Source organism: Rhipicephalus microplus, chromosome 4, assembly GCF_043290135.1.
Source record: "Rhipicephalus microplus isolate Deutch F79 chromosome 4, USDA_Rmic, whole genome shotgun sequence".
Lineage (NCBI taxonomy): Eukaryota > Metazoa > Arthropoda > Arachnida > Ixodida > Ixodidae > Rhipicephalus > Rhipicephalus microplus.
Window position 1 is genome coordinate 73,346,505 of NC_134703.1, and position 27,219 is coordinate 73,373,723.

Genomic DNA, 27,219 nt, shown 5'->3' on the forward strand with positions numbered 1-27,219 from the left:
TAGACATCAAGTGGATTTGATTTGCTAGTCTAAAGGCTACGTTAATTATAAATTAAAAGACAGTTCTTTTTGACAAAATAATGCACAGACTAGTATCAGTGACTTAATCTGCAATAAAATTTGCATAGAATTTGAGGTTTAGAAAAGAAAACTAGAAACACAAGAAGGCATTTTGAGCATTATGTGACCCGAAAAGATTGCCACGTTAAACTCGTTGGGCGTGCGAAGAAAACGCTCCTTCTCAAGCTCCCAACGCCCACAGCCACCATCCTACGATTGGCACGGCTTCACTTGTGGGCAAAAATTTCCACTCCAGCAATTTTTTTTAAACCTGCTTGGTTCGCAAACGAACTTTAAGCTGAGGCGACAGTTCTGTGCCGCAATTATAGCATAACGCTGCATCAATTACCTAATTAAAATGATTTAATTACCTCTTTGAATATTGACCTGAGAACAAATGTTTATATAAGAAGTTGCAGTGCGTGCCAATTTATAACATATTTATATTTATATAAATAGCAATTGGAGCACTAGTTTAAGGTACTTGTCAGAGAACATGATGGGCGAAATCGAAACAAATCGCGCAAGGCACTCATGAAGCGCAACTGTTCTACTACATCCCTCTGGAATTAACCCTCACATGGGAGTGAAAAAGTTTGAATGATGACTTGCCGCAGCCATACGTTTTCGTGAAAAGCGACAAGTAATCTCAATTGTGCCAGTACATTGCCTTATTTTTGCTCGTTGTGTTTCGTGCTTATGAACATTTTTTGTAAACAATGTAAATGAACTTCACCAAATACACTCCGTAGTCAATCTTATCTACCGCTCTTAGTGACTCAATAAAGAGAAGGCCGAGCTGGGTTAGCCAATGTAAATTGGAAGCCTGTAGTCTTAAACACAATGAGCAATAAAAGCTGTATAAACTGTATACTATTGTGCTACAAACAGTCTAGGCGACGCTTCGATACGTAAACCTATCTTTCTTCAAAGGAAGCTTTATCATATTCTGCCAGTTATTTTTCAAGAATATCGGGACACATCATATGTCGCTGTCAGTGGCAGATAAGAATGGGCGAGAGAATGAGAAAGAAGTTGACAGGCAATGAGGCCAGGATTACGGGTCTTCACCCCTGCCACGAACTAATCCAACAAGCACTCGATACGGGAGGAGAGATAATGTGAAATAGTTTTGCATAGATGAAAGACCTCGTGCTGACACTTTTGAGATAACCACATTTATCGACTGCTCTGCTATTACAGTGAAGGAGTCACACGCATAAGCAAAACTATGTTTTTGGAGCCTTATCTGTGAGCGCAAGTCTGATAAGTTATAATTATGAACCCAGTGAGCCTTGGGAAGACGTTGAGTTTATATTGTTGCTTGCTTTTTTTTTTTTACCTAGACGTTTGGTTCAATGAACACATTTCACTTGGTGGGTGTTGGTACAATGGCCATGCCGGAACGCTCTAGAAGGGTGCTTTGGGCGTGGAACAGCCTTTTGCGATAATGTAAATTCCGGTGCGAACATAGGGTGACAAGCTGTTGCAAATTAAGAGTTATTCAGAGGTACACTCTGGCCCTCCAATACTGGCAGGATGTTGCAAAATGAATAACTGACAACGCACATATAGTACGGACACGTTCCACGCATACAAATGTTCTATTTGGTCACTCTTCTCTCCATACAGATAAACGGCACGAGCCACGAAGCCATCGCCTATAGCGTCGTAGCAGAGCAGGTGGACGCCGTGCGGGCAGCACTCTGGCGATTGGGCCTCAACGCGGGAGACAAGATCCTGCTTCTCAGCGCCAATAGGATGCAACTGCTGCCGATGCTTTTAGGTGCAGCGTGTGCGAACGTGGCATGCGTCAGTGAAAGTCCGGGCTTCAGTGCCGGTGTGTATGCAAACCAGTATTGTCTGTACAACTCAAACTGCATAGAAAACCTCTGGAAGAATTTCGAAAAAAAAACCCTTTTCTATGAGTAATGTAAATAGCCCACCTCTGTATTATGGAGATGGTTGCTAACGTAGCATTACCTATATACCATACTTACTAGAAAAACTACAGCGGTGCTATTATTGATCTACCAAGGGGAAGGATGCCTAGTACATGAGCTTGCCTAGTTTCCACGTTTTTGGCCATGAATGCACTTGTGACTTTGTTTAATGCTGCTTTTTTTTGTTTGGGATTAAAGAATGACCCGTAGCTTACTTGAATAGGTAAGCTTAAAAGGATCAAGGCGATGAAGTGGGACTGCTGAACTATCGCTGAACTTCGACTCGCGAGAAATCAACTGCAGTCCACAGGGAACTATACGGAGCCGAAAGTACGAAACTTAGATCAATCCGTGTTATACCCATCGTTCCCATGCTGGCTGAACCGTCATTTCTTGCAGCTTTCATAGCACCAGATTTCCTTCCAGCGTAGTGTTATGAAACTCTGTGGTTGCTAAGGCTCATTAAGTGCCCCACGAAGCTCACCTTTAACCTTGTCTGAAGCTGCACTGTATTTGATCGTCTGCCGCACTCTTTATGATATTTGGCAAGCCAAAGTACGTGTTATTCTGACTCATTACGCAAAGAATGTCGTTGCCCACGTTCACGTGCTTTCTTTTTTGACGCAAGACTACACTAAAAACAAGTGGTAGAAATGGGCACCCATTAACCGAAAACACGTGTTCCATTGCTTATCGTACGTCCTCATTCCACGTGCCATCCTTGTTTTGCTGTGCTAAAAGCTTACGACCAGGTCATTTGTTTCACGGCCAGAGAGGGATTCAGTGGTCATGTTACCAGTGATATGAAGGAAAGCGGCCTCAAGCTGACCGATTTAAAGAGCGGAGCTGGTATGCTCGTTGTTTCGTCGTGTGTCGCACGTAAAAAATTATCCTCATCTTTACCGGCACTTGTTTTCTTCATCCTCTGCTTTATCGCCTTCATCATCCTCTGTCACTTCGCTCCGAGAACACGTGCTTGGTTAGAGACGCAATAAATCTTACGGGAGAAAGAGAGAAAGAAAACGAAAGAAAGAAAGTGTGAGATGAAAATTCTTGGCCTATAGAATTTCTCGGTGAGGCTGGATAATTCAGCACGGTGGGATTGATAGCCATGTCCCCACAATACCAAGGCGGACATCGTAAGTACTCGGTGATCCACGCATGCTAGCTGAGTATGGCATAGCCTTGTACAGTATTGCATAGCATAGGGGGTGGGATTGGGAAGTTAGGGTGAGGAGTACAAATGTAAACGTGAGGTGGAGGAAAACGAGAAGGGGAGAACGAGATCAAATGATAAATCTAGAAAACAAAGAATGAAGCAAGCATAAATAAAATAGCTAAAAGCACATTAACACGAAAAATACGCACAAATATAGACAGCAAGCATAATCATACCCTGTATAGTATAGCGAGGGATAGTAAAGGAAGGTGTGAGAGTGCAAAAGCCAATCCAGGTAGAAATATATGGGCCCATGAGCTCTGTTGGAACCCAGCCTTGTGCAGCACCGCCGTGGTGGTCTCGTTGGCTAAGGTGCTCGGCTGCTGACCCGCAGGTTGCGGGATCGAATCCCGGCTGCGGCGGCTGCTTTTCCAATGGAGGCGGAAATGTTGTAGGCCTGTGTGCTCAGATTTGGGTGCACGTTAAAGAACCCCAGGTGGTCGAAATTTCCGGAGCCCTCCAGTACGGCGTCTCTCATAATAATATGGTGGTTTTAGGACGTTAAACTCCACATATCAATCAATCAGTCTTGTGCATCTTTGCGCAAGCTGCACTGGCTTAATTAAACTGTTTTATTTTACATTCCCACTTCTAGGGCCAGTGTTAGCGTCTGTACAAAAAGGGTGACCCCAAATGACGCAAGGTGATTCAGACGATGACTTTCCAAATGCCGCTCTACTGGATCCCCTGCTCAATTGTGCACTTGTGACGTGGACAAAAACGTGCATGCGCACATTGTTGCTATTCTTTGGTCTTTTCGTCCAACGGTACATTCAAGCTGCGCAACAAATGGTGTACCCCGTCGCAGATGTCGTGGCTGACGCGATGCAAACCCTGTCCCTGGCATGCGTCTGTTGTGAGCCGGACCGGATTGACGAGGCCCTTGAAATAAAGCAAAGATTACCTTCTATTAAGGTAAGTACTAAACGCTCTCTGGCCGAGTTTGTCATTTTCCACCTCTTCCTCGAATAACTGTTTCGGATTGAAACACTGTGATCTAGAGTGAGAAGGTGCATGCAAACGAGGCAGAGGCTGGGGGTCAAGCCAAAACTGAAACCTCTAATTTTATACTTGACACAAGAAGGAAAACCAAGGACCAGATAGTGGCAAAGAAAATAAAGGACCAAAAACAGCAGTAATGATATTGTAAGATATTTAGTGCAACCTCGACTTTCGCAAACACTCACACAATCACCCACACAACCACTCGAGTATCACACACAGCTTACTCGGGTGGTTGTGTGAGTGATTGTGTGAGTGTTTGCAAAAGTCGAGGTTGCGCTAAATATCTTACAATATGTCGAATAACCAACTAGCCTAAAAACAAGTTTTCTTGAGAAGTAATGAAGACAGCTTCACACTGTAGATGTGCCAAGCACGGAGGAATTGTGGAGCTAGGCAGCCTTTATTTTTTTTTTTTTGGTTTTCTCCTTATTTCCTGTTTTCTTTCTTTTTCTCTTTTGCTATTTTCTCTCTTTTATCCCTCTTTTCATTACTATTTATTTCTACAGTTGTTCCCAATTTTCTTCCTTTCTCTCTCTCTCTCTCTCTTTCCACTTCTCAATTACTCAGTCTTTCTATCTTTATGTGTGGTTTTGCCTTTGTTACATCAAGCGACGACAACATACGATATCCCGATATCTAAAATGCTCCTCCCTTGATGTTATCATCAGGGCACTCGACCAACAGTACAGGAAGAAGTCCTCTTCTCTGCTCGAGCACTTTAATACGCTACAAATCGCTATGCTATGCGTGGTTTTACGAGCGTTACGCGAAGCCATGACAGCACGCGACAGCGCGGGCCCCTTAAGGGCTTCGCACTTAAAATTCAGGAGAAAGTAAGGCTCCACCTCCACAAGGAGACGAGGAGTGAATTGATCCGTTCCGTTCAGGGGCGTAGCCAGGGAGTGGCACACCAGGCATGTGCCCCCCCCCCCCCCCCGAAATTTTTTCGCCATGGCATGAGCAAAAAATGTCCATTTTAAGGAGGTGCCCCTCCCGATATCAAGGTTATGCCCCCCCCCCCCCCCGAAAAAAAATTTCTCGCTACGCACCTAGTGCCGTTTACCTTAAAAGCCAAACTTTCACTTTCGGTCACCCTATCAATGATTTAGAGAATAAGAACAATGAAGTCCTCAAAGAATAATTAGTTCATCTTAAGAATTTAGAGTTGTAGGTCACAGTAGGGTAGCTAAATGCGAGAATATTATTACGTATGTTGGTGAGTAATCCTTGCACTGTGCAAAAAGTGACACTTTTGCCGCGAAAAGACACTCGGTGATGACACGTAAACATAGAATTCATGTGGCGACGAAGTTTGTAAAGCGAGCGTGCCAACCCACGTGATATGATAGATTTTAAAGGCGTATGCTAGGGCATGGTGAATTCTTTACTGTTAGAGTGAAATCCTGTGCGTTTTAGATCAATGAACATAACATAGCAAGCTTCAAGATATTTTTTTAAGCTAACATGGCCAAATTACGAAAAAACTACTTAAATCTGTGTCGTTACATTGATATTAAGATGTCTTGATTCTGACTTGAATTAAAAAGTTAATTTAGACATTAAGTTCTTTCTTCAATAATAAACCAACGATAACAAAAATAACAAAGATAGTTCTCTCAAAGACCAATTTGTAAGCCTCAACAGTTCAGTGTTTCCTTCTTCAGTCGTTTTGAGTACACGCGATTGGAAAATATTCTCTATCTTGACTTCAATATAATTCTCAGCATAATCTTCATTTCAATAGCCAACATAAAAAAGCTGCACTCATTTCAAAGGAAAATAACTTCTAACCCTTACAGTGAGCATCGGGCGGCCACAACTTCCAACCATCGCTTTTTTTAAATGTGAAGCACTTTAGAGGTACAACTTATTGTATGTTGTACTGTGCTGTCATATGTTGTCGTCGTCACTTGACGTAACGCTGAAATGCAGGCAGGTATAGCTAGGGGGGGGGGGGGGGGGGCAGTGGGGTCACTTTTTTTTTCCTCCGACATCCGTACAGTCAGCCATATTACCAGACAAGTTTTTTTGGTAATGAAAAGAATTTCTTTCAAGCCATTCAATTCCCCCCCCCCCACCCCAAAAAAATAGGATCTGGGCGGCTCCATGTTTAGCATACTGAGTGCGCGCTCGAGCCCAGAAGTCTTGTTCTTGTTCTTCGAGCACCTTAATGTCGGTCGCTTATCATCAGCAGCAAAAAAAAATACTAGCATACTTAAATAATGGCATAACGCAAGAAAAACCACGCATATAAAGAGTAAAAAAAGAGGCAAGCGTGAAACGGAGAGAGAAAAGGGAAAACAAGGTTGATCTCTCCGTCATAAGAATGAAGAAAGCATGAAAGTAAAACGTGTTCTCACAGAAGTAGCTTCCTGTTTACTTTACATTGATGTAAAAGAGCTTGCGCAATGCCTACTGATACTTGACAGTCATAGCACCGCTTAATGTCGATGCACTTACATAGACGGTAAGTCATACTTTCCATCCCAATGACGGAAGTCCATCGTTAATGATTAAACAAACTCTTGTGGTCAGAGATGCATGTGATAGCTGCAGTAGTTTACGGTGAGAGCAGAATTAGAGAAATCGATGTGAGAGCCAGAAGAGCGTCACTGACTGGGCGCCAAACTTGAGCTAAGGTCGCCTACTCACGGCATGTTGGCGTCATTGAATACCACTGCCCGACCAGCGAGAAACGCAGCGCACGTCGTGTTTTCACTTTGGCAAGCCGTGATATTTCGCGGGACGAGTGTAAGTGAAAAACGTGGAGTTACAGACAAACAACGCAGGGCTTTATTGAGCGCGAAGCTCCTTAGGGTGCCATTCCCTCGCAAATGTTGTAGCCACTTCTAGTTAGTTTTAAATATTTCTCACTAGATGGCGTTGAGTGTATATGTCTTTGGAAATATTATCACTAGATGGCGTTAGTGGTTTTCGTTTAGTTGACGATGAAAGAGGATAGATGGCGCTGTTATAATAAAAGATTTGCAGCATATACACGATCTAATGATGATGAGTAGGGCAAGGCGTCCATCCATCAGTTCGTCCGTCTGCCTATACATACATTACATACATACATACATACATACATACATACATACATACATACATACATACATACATACATACATACATACATACATACATACATACATACATACATACATACATACATACATACATACATACATACATACATACATACATACGGATGGACGGACGGATGAATGGATGTATGGATGATTGGGCACTTTGCCCCACTCATCATCAGTCACTCCATGGGTATGCTGTGATTTTTTTTTTTTTGGTATGAATGCATGTTGAGGATATTACTGTATTTATAGGCGACGCCAGCACTTGGGGTAAGGTCACTGCCTGCGGTTAACGCGTTTACAAAATTGTACATCTATAGGGAAGGCCCAGACGGGGCGGACGCTTAAAAACGACGCGGAGGCAATGGATTCAATTTTCGTTAACGGAACTTTTTTTTCTTTGTATTCTGATCGTGCTTATTTTTATACGTCATTTCCGTGACGGAAATATGGTACTGGAGTCTTGGTGGGAGCCCGGCATCAAACTTGGTGGACCCCGGTATAATACTCCGGTGCTAAACTAGGAAGAAAAATAAAAAGAGCAAGAAAGAGAGGAAAAAAAGTGAAGCGAGGAGAAGAAATAAATAGAAATAGAGAGAGAGAGGCATACAGCAATGGGAAAAATTAAATATAGGATGAAACAGAAATAAAACCAAAGGGAAGTAAAAAATGGCTGCCTAGCTCTGCACTTCTTTAAGGTTTTGCACCTCGTGTGCGAAACTGCCTTATTTCTTTAGTTTTCTATTTTCTGAGAATTTTTCGCACTGCTACTTCAGCGGCGTAACAGCGTGCCTAGGGTAACATTGCGATAAAAGGAAAATTTAAAAGATTACGTGTAACAATCGATTCGAAACTCGGAAATAAAAAATTTGACCAAGTATTGTACTCAGAGAAGGCAAGATCGTTTTGGCGAGAAGCATGAGTGATTACGAACGTCGCCACCCCTAATATTACAAATTCAGTTGAACAAGACGTTGTCTTAATCAAGTGTAAAGAATGCTTATCAGAATATTTAGACCATTAGAATTTACACTTCACTACACATTCGTGACTACACTGCCTATTTATCTCTAAAATATAATCTTATGACGCAGTCGTATCAATATTACGAAACAATTTATTGAATGACACTATGCATGATGCACTCACACAGCATGCAGGAGAAAACACATATTTAAAGCTAGATCCTTACAACTTCTTGTTGATGACAGCCTGTTTTCACTCAAGGAGAGATTGTCGGCACTTATCTCAGACTGTACAGGTCGTAAAAGCCGGCAATATGGAAAGATTCACATGCTACGACAAGGTGTGTTGCAAGCACTCATTCTCTTCACGCGTGAAATATTGTGCAACGGGCGACCAAGAGATAAGCGGCCTTTTAGCTGTCACAACAACGTAGCTTCCGCATTACGTTTGTGGAGTAAGATGCACTGCGAATGCTGAAGATAGCATCAGAAATAGTTAATGGAGCCAGCCACGTATACACATGCCAGCTCCATCTGAATGGAGTGTCCTCCAAATTTACACTACATACATGGGACTCTATAGGCAACCGTACCATTTCGTTCTCAGATAGAATACGAGCGATATCAATAAAGGCCAGCTTGTTACCGCGTATAAAATTAATAAAAACGGTGTTGTATTGTACCATTCAACTCAACGAATCAATCAATCAATCATAATTTCCTGCTAGCCGTAGTCTTTAAGTGCACAAATACACTATAGCCCCTGTGTTCGTTATAAAAGTCTCAATGTCTACTATATGTGTTCGCAAACCAGTAAAAGTAAAAGTCACGATTGACGTTAATCCGCAACAATAACGTTAATATTGTACGTTTTACACGGTATAACCGGCGCAGTTTGCGTGATTGCAGTATCAAACGGTTTCATTCCATGACGATGAAGTCGCATTCTCAGAAATTCTAATCGCATTCTTCAGACTTTATTGCTTCATCTCACATGCATTTTAATGCGTGCAATGAATCTGTACGTATACTGGACCGGCATTTTGTAACAGCTTTCATAAAAATAATTCCCAGTCTTTCAGTTTTTAAAAAAATATTTTTTCGTGCTGAAAAGGCTTCTATTAAGATAATATTTTCTAAAGAGCCTGAATTTGAACCCTCTTTCCTGCCCCATTTCCTCTCACCAGTGTTGGGTAGCAAACCAGGTGAGGATAACTGGGCAACTTCACAGCCTTCCGCTTCAATTATCTCTCTCTCTCTTTCTCCTTTTTGTGTCCAGAATTAGGACAAGCAAATGAAAGCTGTAGCGTTGCTAACATACAAGTTAAATGCGGAGTTTTCTTCAAATTGCGTCACTGCCTGAGCTAAGACTCGTTTTTACGAGCAGAAACTATAATGCTATCTCCCCGTTCAGAGTAGTATCTGAAGTAGCCGGTACAGGGTATTCCGTGAAAGGTATAGTATCTGAAGATACTGCCCTGTAGTTATTGCCATATTTCATACATGATCACGCAGAGATCCTCGCATCCGCAGGTACCATAAGAAGCACCCTTCTCAATCTCTCTCTCTCTACTTATTTAATTGCAGTACATCATCGCAATGGACGAACCGAAGAACAAAATAGACGGCACAGTGGACTGCGTGATCACATGGAACGAGCTGTTGAAGAAAGGCCGCGCACAGAACGGGACAACGTCACCCCTTGTCGAGTATCGTGAAGACACGGTCTGCTACATGACGTCTACAAGCGGCACGACTGGCAGGCCAAAGCTGGTAGTGCATTGCCACGAGTCTCTAATGGCTCTAATTCAATCAAACAGGTTAGGTTTTTTTCGAAACCGAAGCTAGGCTGTGAAGCTTTACAGGTATTTGTGAATGTGCCTGCTTCTTCCAGGTCCTTCTGCTGCTCCTGCTGTTTTGCGTTTCTGCCTGGAGTACGGTCGGCCTAGCATGGCTAGCAATATTGGGATGGTGTTTTGTGTCTAAAATCTGTCTCGTCATTTAGAATTAGTCAAAACTGACTTCCAATGTTGTCACTTCCGGTTAGCACTTCTACTTATTGCCATGCGAAAAAAAAATCCTCAGAGACGAGTTAGGTCTGACATGAGCTAGAAACAAACGTCGTATGTTGCACATCTGAGCATTGGGTGAAATACAAAGACGAGTTGATTCGGTGTATGAAGGCAACAAGAGGTCACATTGTATATGCGTTTTTAACATACGCGGGGCACAAGCTGTCTTCTGCCAATCACACAAGCCGTCTTCTGCCAGTCACACAAAGAGAAAAAGTGGTCTTACTGACAGCACCTCATTTTTTTATTTCGATAGAAATTATATAAGAGGGAGGGGGTGCGCAAAAGAAAATAAATAGAAAGAAAAATTACACAATCTCCCCGAAGGGGGCTGATGCGGAGCATCGTGCAGAGCGTCAACGGTGTTCTAAACGGGGGTGTTTGCCGGTTTGCGGTGTTACCTTCGCAGTGACCCTTGCGCATTATTACGTTCTTAGCTTGGTTTGCTACCACGCATCGCATGAACGTTATGGAAGCTTCCGCGACACTCCGCATCACACAATCATCCCCTTTGGGGAGATAATGTAATTTTTTATTTAACGCACACGCTGCAAATCTTTAGAAGTGAAGCAGCTCTTTGACTCCCGTTTGTAATGTCGTACGTACGTGCGTCCGTAAGAACGCGCCGTAACGCGTTCTCCTCGCCGCAGGTGTTGGAGCGGTGGCAACTAGGTAACTCGGCAGCTGCGCGCTAACGTCAATCTCTCCCTCACCCGCAGCACGCTCACCGCACGAACCACAGCTGCCGGCTCCTCCACCCGCTCGCAACACCCTTCTCTCTCGCTTCACCCTCTCCACCGTCCGCAACGTTTGACCGCACGTCGAGTGGAAACACTCTTTCGGCTCGTTTATCTGCGATGAAACCTACAGGAAGCCCAACCCGCCCCCCGTATCATTGCGTTTCAAACAAGCGTTTACTCCACTAAACACTACACCAAGTTTAGCTTCAAACCATTTTTCCAGCACCCGCATTGACGCCCATTTTAACCAAATTGTGACTCACTAATACCAGCCGTTGGTTGGGAATTGTTAGTGACAACACCACTCCTCTCCCCTTCCCATGAAGCCGGCTCCCCAAGAGCCACTTTTGATCACCTTCGTGTAAAAATACGCAATTGGTTGGTTTATTAGGAGAAGCACCCCACGCGTAATGTGAAGTCTTGAATTCAGTGCAAGGAGTTTCCTTTTCGTTTTGCAAGCTGATTACTTTTCATCGTCATTTCCAAGTTTCATTAGGACCTAACAATCGACTTACCTTGTGCTTCCATAATATGCAATGTTCAATTGCAGTGTTCAAATAGGCAGCGTTCGAATATCTGTGTTCAATCACTTACATTATTTACAAGGCTGCAACAAACAAACAAACCGAAATTCTGACAATCGGATACGGCTATGCAAGCACCTGTTGTGTCTTGTCTGTTTTTGATTTTCTTTTTCTCACTCAGCCTCCTTTCTATCCTTATGTTTTGGTGTTTTTGTGATGCATGTTTTGTCAAGTATCTCGGCGTACTTATGTGATTTAACCTTAGGATTACAGTTAAAGCTATTAGTCACGTGAGTCAATCCGGCTGGTGAAAAGGGAAGCCATAGAAAGCCTGTTATCTAGCTTGTTTTTGTTGTTGTTTTTTTTCCTTCGCTGATCACCATGTATTGTACACAAGGGCAACTGAGTGGAACGTTCACGAAAGGATCGGTGGCCGTCAATGAACGATGCGTCAACTCTGAAGCGGTTAGCCTGATCTCGTTGCATGACGCTATGACGACAGCCTATACGCTGCGTGCGAAGACCAAGCTAAAATTATCTCACCTTCTTTGTTCCTCATTCCCACCTTCCAGCCACCCTATGCACATGGGTCTGGGTCCTCAAGACGTGTCCCTTTCTACAACATCGTTGGGTCACGTCTACGCACTGTATGACGGGGTCTGCAAGGCTATCGCCCAGGGAGCGTCGGCCGCCTTTATGGAAACTGCCGAATCGAGTGCAATATTTGAGGCTATCTACAAACACAGAGTAAGTACAACAATATAGGTTGGAACGATGGGATAGATAGACACGCAACCACCAGCACAACTCAGTCAGCTAACACTTCGTACATAGCCTAAGGAATTGACAAATTGATACGAACACCCCTTTTGGAATTTTAGGGAACGTTTCTAGTAGTTACCATAACTGAAATTTTCTGCACTCATTCGAGAAGGGTGCCATATATATTTTGAAGAATGAAAGAAACCTAACTATATTATCATTTGCTTGTAATTTTTACCGAGTCATGCCCCGTCGCCACTCAAATAAAAATTCGGAATGTCCGACAAGCCGTTTAATCACTGGTGTCATAAAATTTCGAGGAAAAAATTGAAAAACAAGCGATTTGTCACTACTCTCTCTCCCCATCTCTCTCTCTCTCTATCTCTCTCTTCTTTTTACATATTGTTATGGTGAGATGCCTTTATTTACAGGAGATGATGAATGCGAGAGTCCAGGGATCTGACCGATCACCGCTCATGCCAACCTCGTTCTCCCCTTCTTCCACGTGCCCCCTCAGTATCGTAGCAATTCCCCCTTTGCAGACTATGCCCACCGGGCGAGTTAGGCTTCGTTGCGATGATGATAGCGTTTTAGACAGGCAACATCAACGACGTTGGTCTTGCTTGAGCGGCGGCCAGTTGACAACAGCTGAGATATCACGTACGTGACATCGCTGAGACGTTCCAGGACAACAAACGAACCGGTGTAGTTGGCCGGAAACTTTTGGCAGAGGCCGCGCTTGCGAAGCAGCGTCCAAAGCCACACCAAATCCCCTTTCTCAAACAATACGTGCCGGTGACTTCTGTCGTAACGGTTCTTGCAGCGTTTCTGCGAGACGAAAATTGGAAGACAGGCGATGCGCCGGGCCTCTTCTGCGCGGCAAATAGTTTCGGCGAGAGTAGGTTGATCAGTCTCGGAAAAAGGAAGGATAGTGTCAAAAGCTGTGCGGGGTTGGCGTGCGTAGAGCCGATAAAATGGACTGTATCTCGTTGTTTCATGCTGTGCAGTGTTGTAGGCGAAAGTTATAAATGGCAAAATCGCGTCCCATGTTTTGTGTCCAGAATCAACATACATGGAAATCATGTTGACGAGAGTCCTATTAGTTCGTTCCGTCAAACCATTAGCCTGCGGGTGATAAGGGGTAGTGTGACAAAAAAGGCACGAAGCAAGACGAAGGAGGTCTTGAACTACACCGGCAACAAATTGCCGCCCGTGATCACTGATGATGACACAGGGGGATCCATGGCATAATATAACGTGTGACAGCATGAACTGTGAAACTTGAGTGGCCGTTGCCGCAGGAATCGCAGCAGTTTCGGCGTAACGTGTGAGGTGGTCAACGCCCACAATAATCCATCGGTTGCCGTTCGTTGATCGCGGAAAAGGGCTGAGCAGGTCGACACCTACGACGTCAAATGGTGAACTCGGGGGTGCTATGGGATGAAGTAGTCCAGCTGGCGGAGTTGTAGGACGCTTGTGGCGTTGACATTGCTCACAGCTCGCAACGTATGCAGTCACACTTTTACGCATCTTCGGCCAGATGAAGCGTTCTTGCGTGCGATAAAATGTCCTAGAAAAACCCATATGGCCAGATGTTGGGTCGTCGTGCATTGCTCAAAGTACGTGTTGTCGTAGACTTGTAGGCACAACTAGAAGTAGGCGAGGGCCTACGCCGGAATACATCTTTTTGTAAAGAACGCCATCCTTTACGACGAAACCACGTTGACCGCTCGTTCCGGAAATAAAGAAAGAAGCGAGACTGTTGTCAATGCGTTGCTCTGCTCGAAAAGTTGTTAGGTCAGGAAACGGAGTATCCACTACAGCCAAATATTCATCAAAGTTGTCAGCGTCACACTCGGTTGTCAGAAGGGGAAGTCGTGAAAGGCAATCGGCGTCGGCATGACGACGACCACTCTTGTAACAGACTTCAAAGTCGTGTTCTTGCAATCGTAACGCCCAACGAGCAAGACGACCAGATGGGTCCCGTAGTCCAGTGAGCCAACATAAAGAATGGTGGTCCGTGACAATCGAGAATCGGCGTTCATAGATATAAGGGTGAAACTTGTGTACGGCGAATATGACCACGAGGCATTCCTGCTTTGTGACAGTATAGTTTCGCTCCGGTCTACTTAAACAGCGACTAACATAGGCAACAACGTGTTCAGCATCTCCATGGCGTTGGACCAAGACAGCGCCGATACCTACACCACTGGCGTCGGTATGAACTTCTGTGGCAGCAGATGGGTCATAGTGGCGAAGTATGGGCCCTGATGTAAGAACAAACTTGATTTGCGAAAAAGACGACTCGCATTCCGCTGACCACCAAAAAGGTGCGTTCTTGTTGATTAGGGACGTCAAAGGATAAGCGAGGTCGGCGAACCTGGGCACGAAGCGACGGAAGTACGAGCATAGGCCCAAAGAGCATCGCAACTCTCGTACCGACTGAGGTTGTTTGAAGCTGCTGACTGCAGCGACTTTCTGGGGGTCGGGTCGAACGCCATGCTTGTCCACCAGGTGACCGAGAACGAAAGTCTCACAGCTGCCAAAGTGACAATTCTTAGAGTTCAGGGTGAGCTTAGCTCTCTCAAGGCAGGTGAGATCAATGTCTAGACGATGGCTGTGTTCATCGAATGTACGGCCGAAAATTATAATGTCATCCAGGTAGCAAAGACAAACTTCCCACTTTAGTCCACGTAACACATGAAGCGCTCAAACGGGGCTGGAGCGTTGCATAGGCCAAACGGCATTACATTGAATTCAAATAGACCATCTGGGGTTATGAAGGCCGTTTTCTCTTTGTCATTCGGGTGCATGGGGATTTGCCAATAACCAGATCTTAAATCCACGGAGGAGAAGTACGATGCTGAATGTAAACAATCGATGACATCATCAATCCTGGAAAGCGGGTAGACATCCTTTTTAGTAACAGAGTTGAGCCGTCTGTAATCCACGCAGAATCGCCATGTACCATCCTTCTTTCGGACAAGAATCACATTGGCAGCCCAAGGGCTACACGACTCTTGGATGACCCTTTTCTTTAACATCTCTTCTACCTGTTGAGTAATGACCTTGCGCTCCGCAGATGAGACACGGTATGGTTTCTGCCGGATAGGGTGAGCGGATCCTGTGTCAATCCCATGGCGAGTACGCGACTCGGGTACACTTATTTGCTCTTCTTTTTGCGCAAAGTCAAATATAGTAGCGTGCTTCGCAAGGACTTCGACCAAAGCTTGACGTTTTTCTGATGATAGCGACTTGTTTACCATACTCAGAAAGTTGGCTTCTGTATGGTACGTTGCACGAATAGGATCTACTCTCTCGTCGCTTAAAGAGGCAATAAATGGGGTCGCATTTTGTTCGAAGAGGGCGAGTTGCATTCCGCAGGGTAGCATAACAGGTTCATTTGAATAGTTCGACACCCATAAGGCCGATCGCCTATCACTGATCAACAGAACACAATGTGGAACGAGCACATTTTTCTTGGCGCAATTGAGAGGAATGGGCTCCACAAGAACATCAAACTTTCCGGCGTCTGAAGCAGAGGCGTCAACGCGTACGGTCTTCATCGAGTTGGGCGGCAAGACAACATCCTCAATGACGGTGATAGATCCTTTACAGCACCTAGGATTGTCAGTGAATTCCGATAGCATAATCTCGCCAGCACCCCAATCTACAGTAGCCCCGCACTCGCGTAGAAAATCGATTCCCAAGATGATGCCATGGGTGTAGCTGGTCAGGACAGCGAATTCAGCCTCGAAGACCTTGTCACCCAAAGTGACACTAACAACACACACACCGATCGGGCACAGTGTCTCCCCGCTCATTGCACGAAATGATGCACAACTGTCCCAGCGAAACATCACTTTATGTCCTAGCCGCAATCTGAAGTTAAGACTTATCACTGAAACAGCTGCTCCAGTATCTGTCAAAGCCATCGTAGGAAGTCCGTCAATAAGCACGGAGACCCTATTTTGCGTCATAAAAACGGCTGGAGGCATAGGCGGATGTAGTGACAAATGTTCGGCGACCTCACCTTCATTGGCCGCACCTCCTAGTTTCCCGGAGGCGGGGAGGTGACGCGTCTACCACGAGATGGGAACGGAACCGGCGTGTTGTGGGAGGCGTCAAGCTTCGCACGGAGGAAGGCGAGTCGTTGCGTAAATACCAGTGGAAATTGCGTTCTACATGTGTATCCCTGTGGGTTGTTTGCTGGATGCCATCCCCAACGTACGCGTCCCGCATTGAACGCATACCACCGCCCCAGTGGTTTTGTCGAGAAGAAGCTGATGATCCCTCGTAGTAGCGCTGCTGGGGGCGACGCCTTTGACCACAGAATCGAGCCACATGTCCACGGAAACCGCAGTTATAGCACACAGGGGCCTCACGCACGTCGCCAAACCTTCCACGAGGCGCCATGTGCCCATGATCGTCCCACGAAGACACCATTGTAGGTGGTTGGCGGGAGGCGTTCTGGAAACCACGGCGATGATGTAAGTTGTCGGTTGGGGGCTCTGGTGCTCTTGATTGGGGCACATCATATAGCGTGGCATCAGCGGCAGCACACATTGCGTCGTATGGCGGGGAGGTGTTGATAGCAGGTGCTCTCGGCGGGTTGATAGCATCACGTCGTCCAAGTTCTTCGCGTACGATTTGCCTGATCATTGAGGCAAGATTACAGGAGGATGTTGGAGGGACGTCGACACTTGCCGCGTTGGTGACGTTGGCAAGTTTACCAAATTTGGGAGTGATGCGCCTAGCCTTCAGGGTATCAAACGTGCGGCAGTGTTGTATTACGTCCGCTACAGACGCCAAGGTGTCCTTGCAGATGAGGAAATTGTAGACATCCTCAGTAACCCCTTTGAGGAGATGCCCTACCTTGTCATCTTCTTTCATGCGTGGGTCTACAGACTTGCACAATTTCAGAATCTCTTCAATGTACGTTGTGCATGTTTCACCGGGGACTTGAACACGCTGCTTTAAAGTTTGCTCAGCGCGCTTCTTCTTCATCAATGGGTCCCCGAAGCAGCTCGCTATTTCTTTCTCAAACGCTTCCCAGGTCGTTATTGTTTCTTCGTGGTTTTCAAACCACACCAACGCCGTTCCTTGAAGAAACAATCCGACGTTGGACAACCGGGAGGCCGCATCCCAACAATTGTATTTACTCACACGGTTGAAGTGTTTCAGCCATTCGTCGACGTCTTCTCCGACCCTCCCAGAGAAGCTTCGTGGTACTATGTGTCGGGGCCACGTAACGCCAGACGATGAGTGCGTGGTGTCGCCGTCAGCAGTCGGATCCATAGAGAGCGGTGGTAGACCAGCCAGTCGGCGGCTTCGGCGTAGTTCTTGAGGTAGCGCTTCCGTGATCGTTCGCCTGGGATCGCTCCGCTGTACCCCGCACCTTCCAGCAATCTTGTTGCGGTGAGATGCCTTTATTTACAGGAGATGATGAATGCGAGAGTCCAGGGATCTGGCCGATCGCCGCTCGTGCCAACCTCGTTCTCCTCTTCTTCCACGCGCCCCCTCAGCATCGTAGCAATCAGTGTCGTACACTTCTCTTCTGGCGTACGCTCCGCTGTTCTTGCTTTGTTTACGAATGCTACTCACTAAACGTTTACTCTTTCAACAGGTCACAGCACTAACCACAACGCCTTACACTGTGAGGTGCCTGCTGGACGACGATCGGCGCCACAGTTATGACCTGCAGAGTCTTCAGTACGTCACCACAGCGACCACGTGCATCGGGGAAGACGTTGTACAGGCAGCAATCAGAGAATTTAATCTCAAAACGTTTATACAGCGTAAGTTTCTCGTACCACAAAATTCAACACATTTCATTTATCGCGCACAGCTCGCCGAAGAGCATTCATTTTTCGTTCTTAAATAATAACTATACACTAACAATTATGTTCCTTCAATATTTGCTAATCTAATGTAACGGAACGTGTGAGTTGTAACTTCCTGTGATACTAATAATCCCAGACACCTATTTAAATAATTACTTATATAGTTACCTGTCTGTCTGTATGTCTGTCTGTCTGTCTGTCTGTCTGTTTCAGAAATAGTGCCTATCATGGTTGATTTGATTGATTTATATGGGGAGTTTGACGTCCCAAACCCACCATATGATATCGGTAATTGTCGATAATTGTGATTACAAGCCAACATAGCAGCTCTCGCGCAGACACCATCCCCCGCGTCGATCCTGACTCGAGCTCACTACTTGCCCGCTGATGGAGGATTGATATGTGAGTTTTAACGTCCCAAAACCACCATATGATTACGATAGACGCCGTAGTGGAGAGCTCCAGAAATTTTGACTGCCTGAGGTTCTTTAACGTGCACCAAAATCTGAGCACACGGGCCTACATCACTTTTGCCTCTATCAAAAATGCAGCCGCCGCAGCCGGGATTCGAACCCGCGACCTGCGGGTCAGCAGCTGAGTAACTTAGCCACTAGACCACCGCGGCGGTGCAACACATACGTAATGAGTGATTAGGTCATTACAGGTTGTTAGTAAAGCTACTACACAAGGTGAAACTGTAAGGTTAGGACTATACTAACAGTTCATGTTTAGAAAACACATGTTGTTTGCAAAAAGCAGCAGGAAGTTATCTTCATTACTACAAGTACTTATGTAAGTAAGAGGATTATTTCATACCCTAATGGTGATGTCTGATGAGTGGTGCTGTGTCTTGCACAAACTGATAGACCAATGCCATGATGTCATGACTAATTTGTGAATCATGGTGAAAATATTACATCAATTTGTTTCCGCTGTATATATCTTTTTATATTTCATGTGGGCAGTGTATGGTCAGTCTGAGATACCTCTAATCTCCGCTGGCCTTTACAATGCGCCGACCAACGGCAAGTCCATCGGCTGTTTGGCTGTCGGCGTCGAAGCAATGGTAAGAACGCCGATCTCCCGAATAAACATGCGACAAAGCTGTTCAGTAAGCCTATCAATGAATACATCATGTTCACTGGGCGTGCTTGGCCTTGCCGCGTCAGCTTAAAAAGCATACTTGAACTCAATATTACTTTTTGTTGTGCTAGTGATTGCATGCTTACTGAAATAAAAAAAAATACACGTACCATCGAGGAAGAAACATTACGTGGTATCATCAATGACACCCTTTCTGTCCTGTCTTTAATTTATTTCAGTAAGCATAATTGAAATTTCGTAGGTAAAGTTGCATGCAACTAGTATTCGTAAATGTTACAGCGAAACTTTCGCACAAACACCCAGTATGAAGGCAGCAGTTAGCAAAACTACTCAAAAGACCATATTCAATAAGCGTTATAAAAAAATCCCGAACTCCGTTTTCTCAAACTTATCGCAATCTTTCGCTAAATTAGAGCCACATAAAAAGCAGTATTACTTGTCTCTTCAAGGAAGTAAGCACACACGGGATGTCCTAATATGTACAATCCCGACGTTGAAACGAGCGGTGACAGGGTGGCAGTGGAGGTGGTGACGTTTGTTGCTATATGCTGTATGAGGGATGGGCACCATAATGACAGACTTGTTGTCACATGTAGCCTAACTTGTGAGTAGGACTTATAACTTATCTGTTCGTCACATTCTTTTCTCTCTAGGTACCTCCATGCAGCTTATGTGTTTGAAGGCGCGGGGTGTGTTTAATACGGATCCACTCCTAAAAGAGAATACTTGCGTGCAAGGCGTCTGCAGATTTCGATCTCTTGTAAAAAAAAAACATGGTTGCTTCCACTTGCAGAAGACTGCTGGTGGTTAATAGTTTAGGCTATTTTTAACAAACTAGCGCCGCTCAAGGACAAAGTTTCCGCATGTATTCACACTAATTGGAGCATTAGCAATGCCAAATACGCCCATTCGTGTGTTCCCTTTGACAGTGGACCCGACTGTACATCGTATAGTATTCTAAGAAGCTGAAACGTGTGACACTCGGAATAGCATCTTGCTAAAATACTTTGTATTCCTGTCTTCAGTTTCACTTTCAGTTTTAATCGTTCAAAATACAAAGTTCGCAGTTAAAAGTATGCAGACAAGAGTCCCAGAGTCGGGCGACTTATTTTCTTATCTAATTTTTGCGTGGGGTAAAGATAGAAAACATGACCGTCTGACCAGCATTTTTACCTTTGTTTAATTAATGAATTTCTTACGCGAGTATTTCGTACTTTTTGGTAAAGAAGACTACTAGTCCCGTGGCCAATTTTCCGCAGGTGCGCGACACAGAAACAAGACGGCCGCTGGGACCTTGGCAACGTGGAGAGCTCGTGCTACGAAGTCCAAGCCTGATGCGTGGATACTGGGGGAGACTTCATGAGCCCACCACTGACGAAGATGGCTGGTACAGGACAGGTAGGGTTGCGATGGTCTCTTAGTGCATCACGAACAACGAACCCAGCTCTCCTCACTTTTGGTATTTTAGTACATCTTTGCAGGAATCATTACCGCAAAAGTGTTTTAAAGATGCGAGTCCAGTGTAAGAATGCGTAACGTTTGCGAAACTGATAGTGTTTCTCACGTTATGTAGTGTATAAAAATACAAATGTACTCTTATCAACTTGAACACATATTTGGGGTTGCGCTCTTAGGTTCGGCACAAGCTGGCCGTTCGTTCCCACACCGGCAGCCACCTGGATTTGCACTGCGGAAGTACGCCGAACCTAAAAGATATATTAATACTGTTCAAGTCTCTAACGACAAGATGAAAAGGGAAATTATGGAAGCCCTATTCATCGCTAGAAGTGACAAATGTGTAAGCATGCCTTCGCTGATATTCCTTTCTTAGGAGCTGCAATTTTTAGATGGTTTTAGGTAATCGAAACTAGTAGTTTGTTGAGCAGTGCACTGTTGTTCCAGTTTCCCGTCTGTGCGCGTGTCTTTGCCGATATTTGTTAGATTTTTCTCATCATCCACTATTTGTTTACCGTTTTCACCTAGACATTTATACATACGGGTTTCCTTCTTTAGTTTTGTTGTGATGTATAACCTCGTTTCAGGCTGATGACTATTCCTATACTGAGCCACTTTGGCCTTCAATTTTACAGTTGAAGTTTCGCGCCTGTCCTGTGTACTCTCCTTCGTCCGTCCGTGTTTTTTTCGCGCAACCCAAATATTGGTTAAGAGTGCACCATCTAGCCCAAACGGAAGCTTTACTGTCTTATCAACTATTTCCTTGCGTTTTTTTTTATTTTATCCACCCGTCTTTTTGTTACTTAACGATCGTAGATTGCAAAAAAGCACCTGCTGCGAAAACCTATTGAACTGTTTGTGTGTGTGCGTGTGGCCAGATATTTGGTAGAAAGGATCTTCATTTGCTGGTATCCATCCTATATAAGCCAGAGCAGCCATTTTGTGTCTAAAGCAAACGTGCAAACCCAAGCAAGGCCCGATGTGTAAATCTACTTAATTAAACCTCTAATACACAAATAATCGAAGTGGGGACGACTATGACTTGCACAGTTAAATGACTAAAACGGAGATTTGTAATAAGCGAAAACACTAGAAGTTGCTTGTAACGTAATGTGCCATTTCGGTACCAGGTATAGTACATAAATTTGGTAGACAAAGACATGAAGAAATAACTCAGGGACGAACTTTACCGCTGGTTCCCTAGAAAGTCCTTCAGTCCCTAACTGGTTCGAGCTCTGCATAACGCTTCATCTCTTGGCATGCGAACGATTGATTCGGACACGAGCCCCCACAGAACAACTCTTCACGGAACTATAGTTACAGAAACCGTTAAAAAGGTAATGCCGCTGAAGACGACATATCGACAAGTATACACCTGACTTTGTAAAGGCATCAGCATCACTTGAAGCGTTCATCTTTCCCTGAACATCCAGGTTGTGCTAAGTTACAGCTTTCAATATATTTATAAGTGTCCATGTTCTCTTTAAAGGTTTGGCCTTCCTAACCCGGAATATTGGAAGTGTGGCCAATTCACTGCAATGACATCGGGTAACAACGTTGAAGAAATTTGTAACTGAAGTTTAACGTTTGACGGAAGCCCCACTGGTCGGGATGATACATGGTTGGAGGTAGAAAATCTGGAGGCACTGCACTGACCAAAGTAAAAGTTTAAAAAGAAAAAAAACGCAGAGAAAAGACGTTTAGGCTCCCACGCGGAAGGATTTACGGTGGGAGCCACAACGTCTTTCCTCTGTATTTTTTTTTACATTTACTTTGGTCGGCGCAGTGCCTCCAGGTTTTTTACCTTCAAACAATTTTCTTGCTGTTCATCAATAGCCACACTGCAAGTTGGGCCATAATATCTGGTGTTTTACGTCCCATAGGCATGACATTGTGATGGACGCCGTAGTGTGAGGCCCCAGAAATTTAAACCACCTAGTGTTTTTTTTTTATCATGCACTTTCATCGCACACGAGCTTCTTCCATATCGCGTCCGTCTAAATGTGATCGCCGCGACCGGGATTTATGGCATTTACGGCCACGCAACGGCGTTTGCGGCCACGCAGGTGACCAGTGCTACTACGACAACGATGGTTGGCTGTACCTGGTCGCGCGGCTAAGCGACTTCTACTGCTGCCGCGGGAGCAAGTTCTGGCCCTCCGAAGTCGAGGCCGTGCTGTTCAAGTGTCCGGGGGTTCACGACTGCGCCGTCGTTGGGATACCGCATCCCGAAGCTGGAGAAGTGGCGCACGCCCTGGTTGTGCCCGAGCTACAAGCGAGAGCGTTGAGCACCGAACACATCACGCAATTCGTAGAAGGTTAGCTCTTTTTTTTTCTCTTGATCCTTTCACAAGCGTATACGCGCGTAGTGTCTTCATTCTTTAGAATTTCGAGCGGTTTCTGACAGCCTGTACCTTAACCTCTAAACACTAACAAACTGCTTCATCGTCTTCTGTAACAAAAGGCTTGTTGCGCATACTAAGGCTGTGTCAGTAACAGAACATCGAACTACTTTTCCTGCGCGGAAATTATACGGGTGGGTTTGTGTTGTATATACTGACGCCACCACTTCTGCACGTCGAATTTCTCGCAAGAAATGTTATTGTCTTCATGGAGGCGCCTTGCGCGTTACCATAGGCATGCGCAGGTGCCTCCTCCGTTAGAGGGAGCGAAGTGTCATCACAACAACCCCACACAGCATCACCATTGGCGGAATTCGTGAGACAGCAACCTTCAAAATGGAAGCAAGAAATAAAGTGTAAAAGATGACGTGCTTCTCACGGCAGCTGGCGTTTTGTTCCTTGTCTTCAGGGGGCTAAGGTGGGAAGCAGGCAGCTCTCGGAAATCAACATAAGTCATCCTCACCTACCATTAAAGTTAGAAACCCGTGTGGCCAAAACCCTGCACATTGAACACTAACAGGACGCGTCCAATTAAACAGACATATGGTGCTAACTTCGCGCCGCCTTTAGACGATCAGTATGATAAGGGAAGGAAGGAAAAGAGGAGGAAAAGAACGGCAGGGAGGTTAAGCAGCCTATAGGCAGCCGGTTTGCTACCCTGCGCATGGGAGGGGGATGGGGGAGATGAAAGATAGAGAGCAGAAATGGAAGAGAGATAAACACAGCACATTCGGCAGCACACGCGCGCACACTCAGTGGGTACACAAAAAATAAAGGCACTCTTTTGGTGATTGCCTGAGCCTACTATTGCGTGCGCATAGGCTTTATTGCCTGTTATTGGCATTTTTTATTTTTTAATATTATTTGTATTACATCGTCCGTATTTATTCTTGTCACCGCTGTATTACTTCTTACCATTTTCATCTGTGGTTGGGTGGTGGTAAAACAAATTTATTAGAAAATATGTAGGTACTCAGGGACTGCATCACAATAAGACGTGTGTCGTATTGGGTATAGTTTTTTCTTGTATTTCCTGCACTATTAAGCTGTTTATTATTTTCTTTTGTATAATCTCCTCCTACAACAGTCTGGTGGTATAGAATAAATTAATATAATAAATAACGCTAAGTCTTGTTTCTCTGTGTTTGGAATGATCGAACATAATAACTAATGTTCAATCTTGTTTATTTGTGCCTGTAGCCAACGCACCGAAGGGCTGCCACCTTGAAGGCGGCGTAACATTTGTTGACAAGATTCCACGCAACAATCTCGGAAAACTCGTCAGGCGTCAGCTTGTGCAGTGGATTCTCGCGAACCGAGAACTGTGAGACATCGCAAGCCGTCAAACTGCGGCCAAGCATCTCGCGTGCAGCACGTGATCATTTCCCGAACCTGCATCGTGCACCTGTGTAAGCCGGCCTTCGACATACAGTGCCGCGACCAGTGATGACCGCTGGATGCATAATAGCATCTTCTGCAATGCTTCAATTCCTACACAACACAGGCGTTACAACATACTATAATTACGTATATACACAAAGGATGTTATGGATAACGACTAGCTTCATCGCTCACACACACACACACACACACACACACACACACACACACGCACGCACGCACGCACGCACACACCAAGGAAAACTTCGATAAACGCACTTCATGTCGTACATTTATAGCAATGATGTACATGTGTAATATATCAAATAAAATGTACTATAGTAGAATGTACCGCATTTCTTGCGAGTTATTGGTAACAACTCCTTGTGAATTGAAGCAGCAACATTGTCACGAGTGGTTCAGGGGCATGCGAACACCATGAAAAAGAGAGAGAGAAAGAGAGAGGTTTACTTACAGAAAGGAAGAAAGGTCAGCCTGAGCAATAGCTTGCTCTAGCCTACTACTCTACACTGGGGGAGAGAAATGGGGAGAAGATAGACAAATGGATGACGCTGGTGAGATAGAGAGGTGAGTATATGAAAATCTTTCTAGCTGAGAAAATTTTTAAAGCCGCGCTTATAGTCCAGTTGCTTCCAAAAAGGTTATAACCGCTCTTATGACCACAGTTGCACTGTTGGTGTCTGACCAAGGGCTCAACACGGTCTCATCATGACCACCTTGACTTCAACGTCAGAAAGGAAGCGCTGTTTTTTTTTTTTTTGTCCAGATGTCAAAGTGCGTTCACTATGCAACGCTTTTGTACAGACCGCTTGGAGTTCGGTTTGTAAGTTGAATATGTATGAGTACTGCAATGTTTGTTGTTGTTGTTGTTGTTGTTGTTGTTGTTGTTGTTGTTGTTGTTGTTGTTGTTGTTGTTGTTGTTGCTGTTGTTTTCATGAGAGCTTTAGCTCCCTCTTTAGCTAACATTAGTTTTCGCTTCACTGAACGGGTGGCTTGCATGCCATTGCCAAAGTACTAACGTTTTCATTCCATCAGCAGAGGTGTACGAGAGAAAAAAGAAACCTAAAAATTACGCCACTGTTTTTTCGATTCCACTGATCGATAGTGCACTAGATTTAGTTCTAGGACACTCACTGGTTATAGTGTATTCGGCGCTCTATACGATAACGTTTATCGAGTGCGTCTTAGTAATAGCCTTTTCCCACCGGAGCTATTACTAAAACACTCGTGATCTTACAATTGTCTGCACGTTAACGAATTCACAGGTTATTAAAATTCATCCAGAGCCCTTTACTATGATATGGCCGACAATCGTCCACGTTTTCGTTCATAAAACCTTAGAATTTAAGTTACACGAACGCCCCGCCATGGTGCTCTAGTGACTAAGGTACTCGTTTGCTGACCCGTACGTTGCGGGATCAAATCCCGGCTGCGGCGGCTGAATTTCTGATGCGGGCAGAAATGTTGTTTTTCCGTGTGCTCACACTTGGGTGCACGTTAAAGAACCCCAGGTGGTCGAAATTTCCAGAGCCCTCCCCTACGGCATGTCTCATGATCAATCGTGAACTTATTTACAGCGCAACACCAGAAAAAACGCAGAACACGGAAGGAGCATAAAAGAAAGAAAAGACGGCGCTGACTCACAACTGTTGTTTATTGGGAAAAAAACGGGGTGGAAAGTATATATATAGGTACTGGCAGCCTACATCACGATATGCGCATAATCTAATGGTGGTTTTGGGACGTTAAACTACACATATCAATCGATTATTAAGTTGCACGAGCATCAGCAGAGTTGAGGTGAGAGCTTACAAAGCATTGATGCGACCCACTATGCGTAGTTCAACCCAATATGTGCGAGATATGACGCGCACGCTAACACATAAACTCTCGTGTAGTCCACCCGCTGCGGCTTGATAGTAGGGCTTGCAAGTATCCGCCAAACCGGCTATCTGGTTAAACCGGAGAAAAGCGAATGCAGCCTTGAAAGCCGGTTATTCGGTTATCCGGATATAAAGAAACGGGAATTCTGCTTATCTGGTTTGAATAAACGAACACCCTATTATTTGAATATTTAGAAACGAATAGTTAGTCTCGCTAAGAGCTTTATCGAAATTTAAGTCCTATTGGATGCGCACCGACACAACATGCGCAGCTGGTTAATTAATTACTGACGTAATCACTAATGACCCACGCAAAGACTTTTCGTTTCTTAACTGTGCATGCACTTTCACCCCCTGTGGATATTCATAACGAAAGGAAAGTTTGGGAGTGGGTAATCACTATCTACCTTTCAAGAGCCATCATCACCATAGGGACTTACGTAATATCGCCACATTAAAACAATTGAACAATGTGAGAAGGTCAATAAAACACGTATCGGACTTGTACAAATGGTTGCAATGTTTCCTACAAACACGAGAATCTAAGAAAAATGAATATATATCATTGCATTACAAAATGAAAATCCGGTTATTCGATTATTCGAACATCATGGTATTGTTAATCGAACAACCAACCGAATATCCGGTCAATCCGGTTATCCAGTTTTCGAATCCAAATAACCGATTAAATGAATAACCGGATAACCGGTTTTGCCGCGAAACCGGTTTTATGTTGATGCCCTACTTGA

The 27,219-nt window shown here is 44.7% G+C and overlaps 1 protein-coding gene across 1 annotated transcript in view; it reads left to right on the forward strand.

The window, feature by feature from the left end:
• The window catches only part of LOC119172124 (uncharacterized), a 25,764-nt gene extending 851 nt beyond the window's left edge, over positions 1 to 24,913 (forward strand). The window contains exons 2-10 of the mRNA XM_037423125.2: positions 1,693 to 1,900; positions 4,031 to 4,137; positions 9,872 to 10,104; positions 12,193 to 12,367; positions 18,009 to 18,180; positions 19,191 to 19,291; positions 20,589 to 20,727; positions 22,851 to 23,102; positions 24,387 to 24,913. Coding sequence (XP_037279022.2) covers positions 1,693 to 1,900; positions 4,031 to 4,137; positions 9,872 to 10,104; positions 12,193 to 12,367; positions 18,009 to 18,180; positions 19,191 to 19,291; positions 20,589 to 20,727; positions 22,851 to 23,102; positions 24,387 to 24,514 — 1,515 coding nt within the window. The 3' untranslated portion in view covers positions 24,515 to 24,913. The remainder of the gene's footprint in view (positions 1 to 1,692; positions 1,901 to 4,030; positions 4,138 to 9,871; positions 10,105 to 12,192; positions 12,368 to 18,008; positions 18,181 to 19,190; positions 19,292 to 20,588; positions 20,728 to 22,850; positions 23,103 to 24,386) is intronic.
• The last annotated feature ends 2,306 nt before the right edge of the window (positions 24,914 to 27,219 follow it).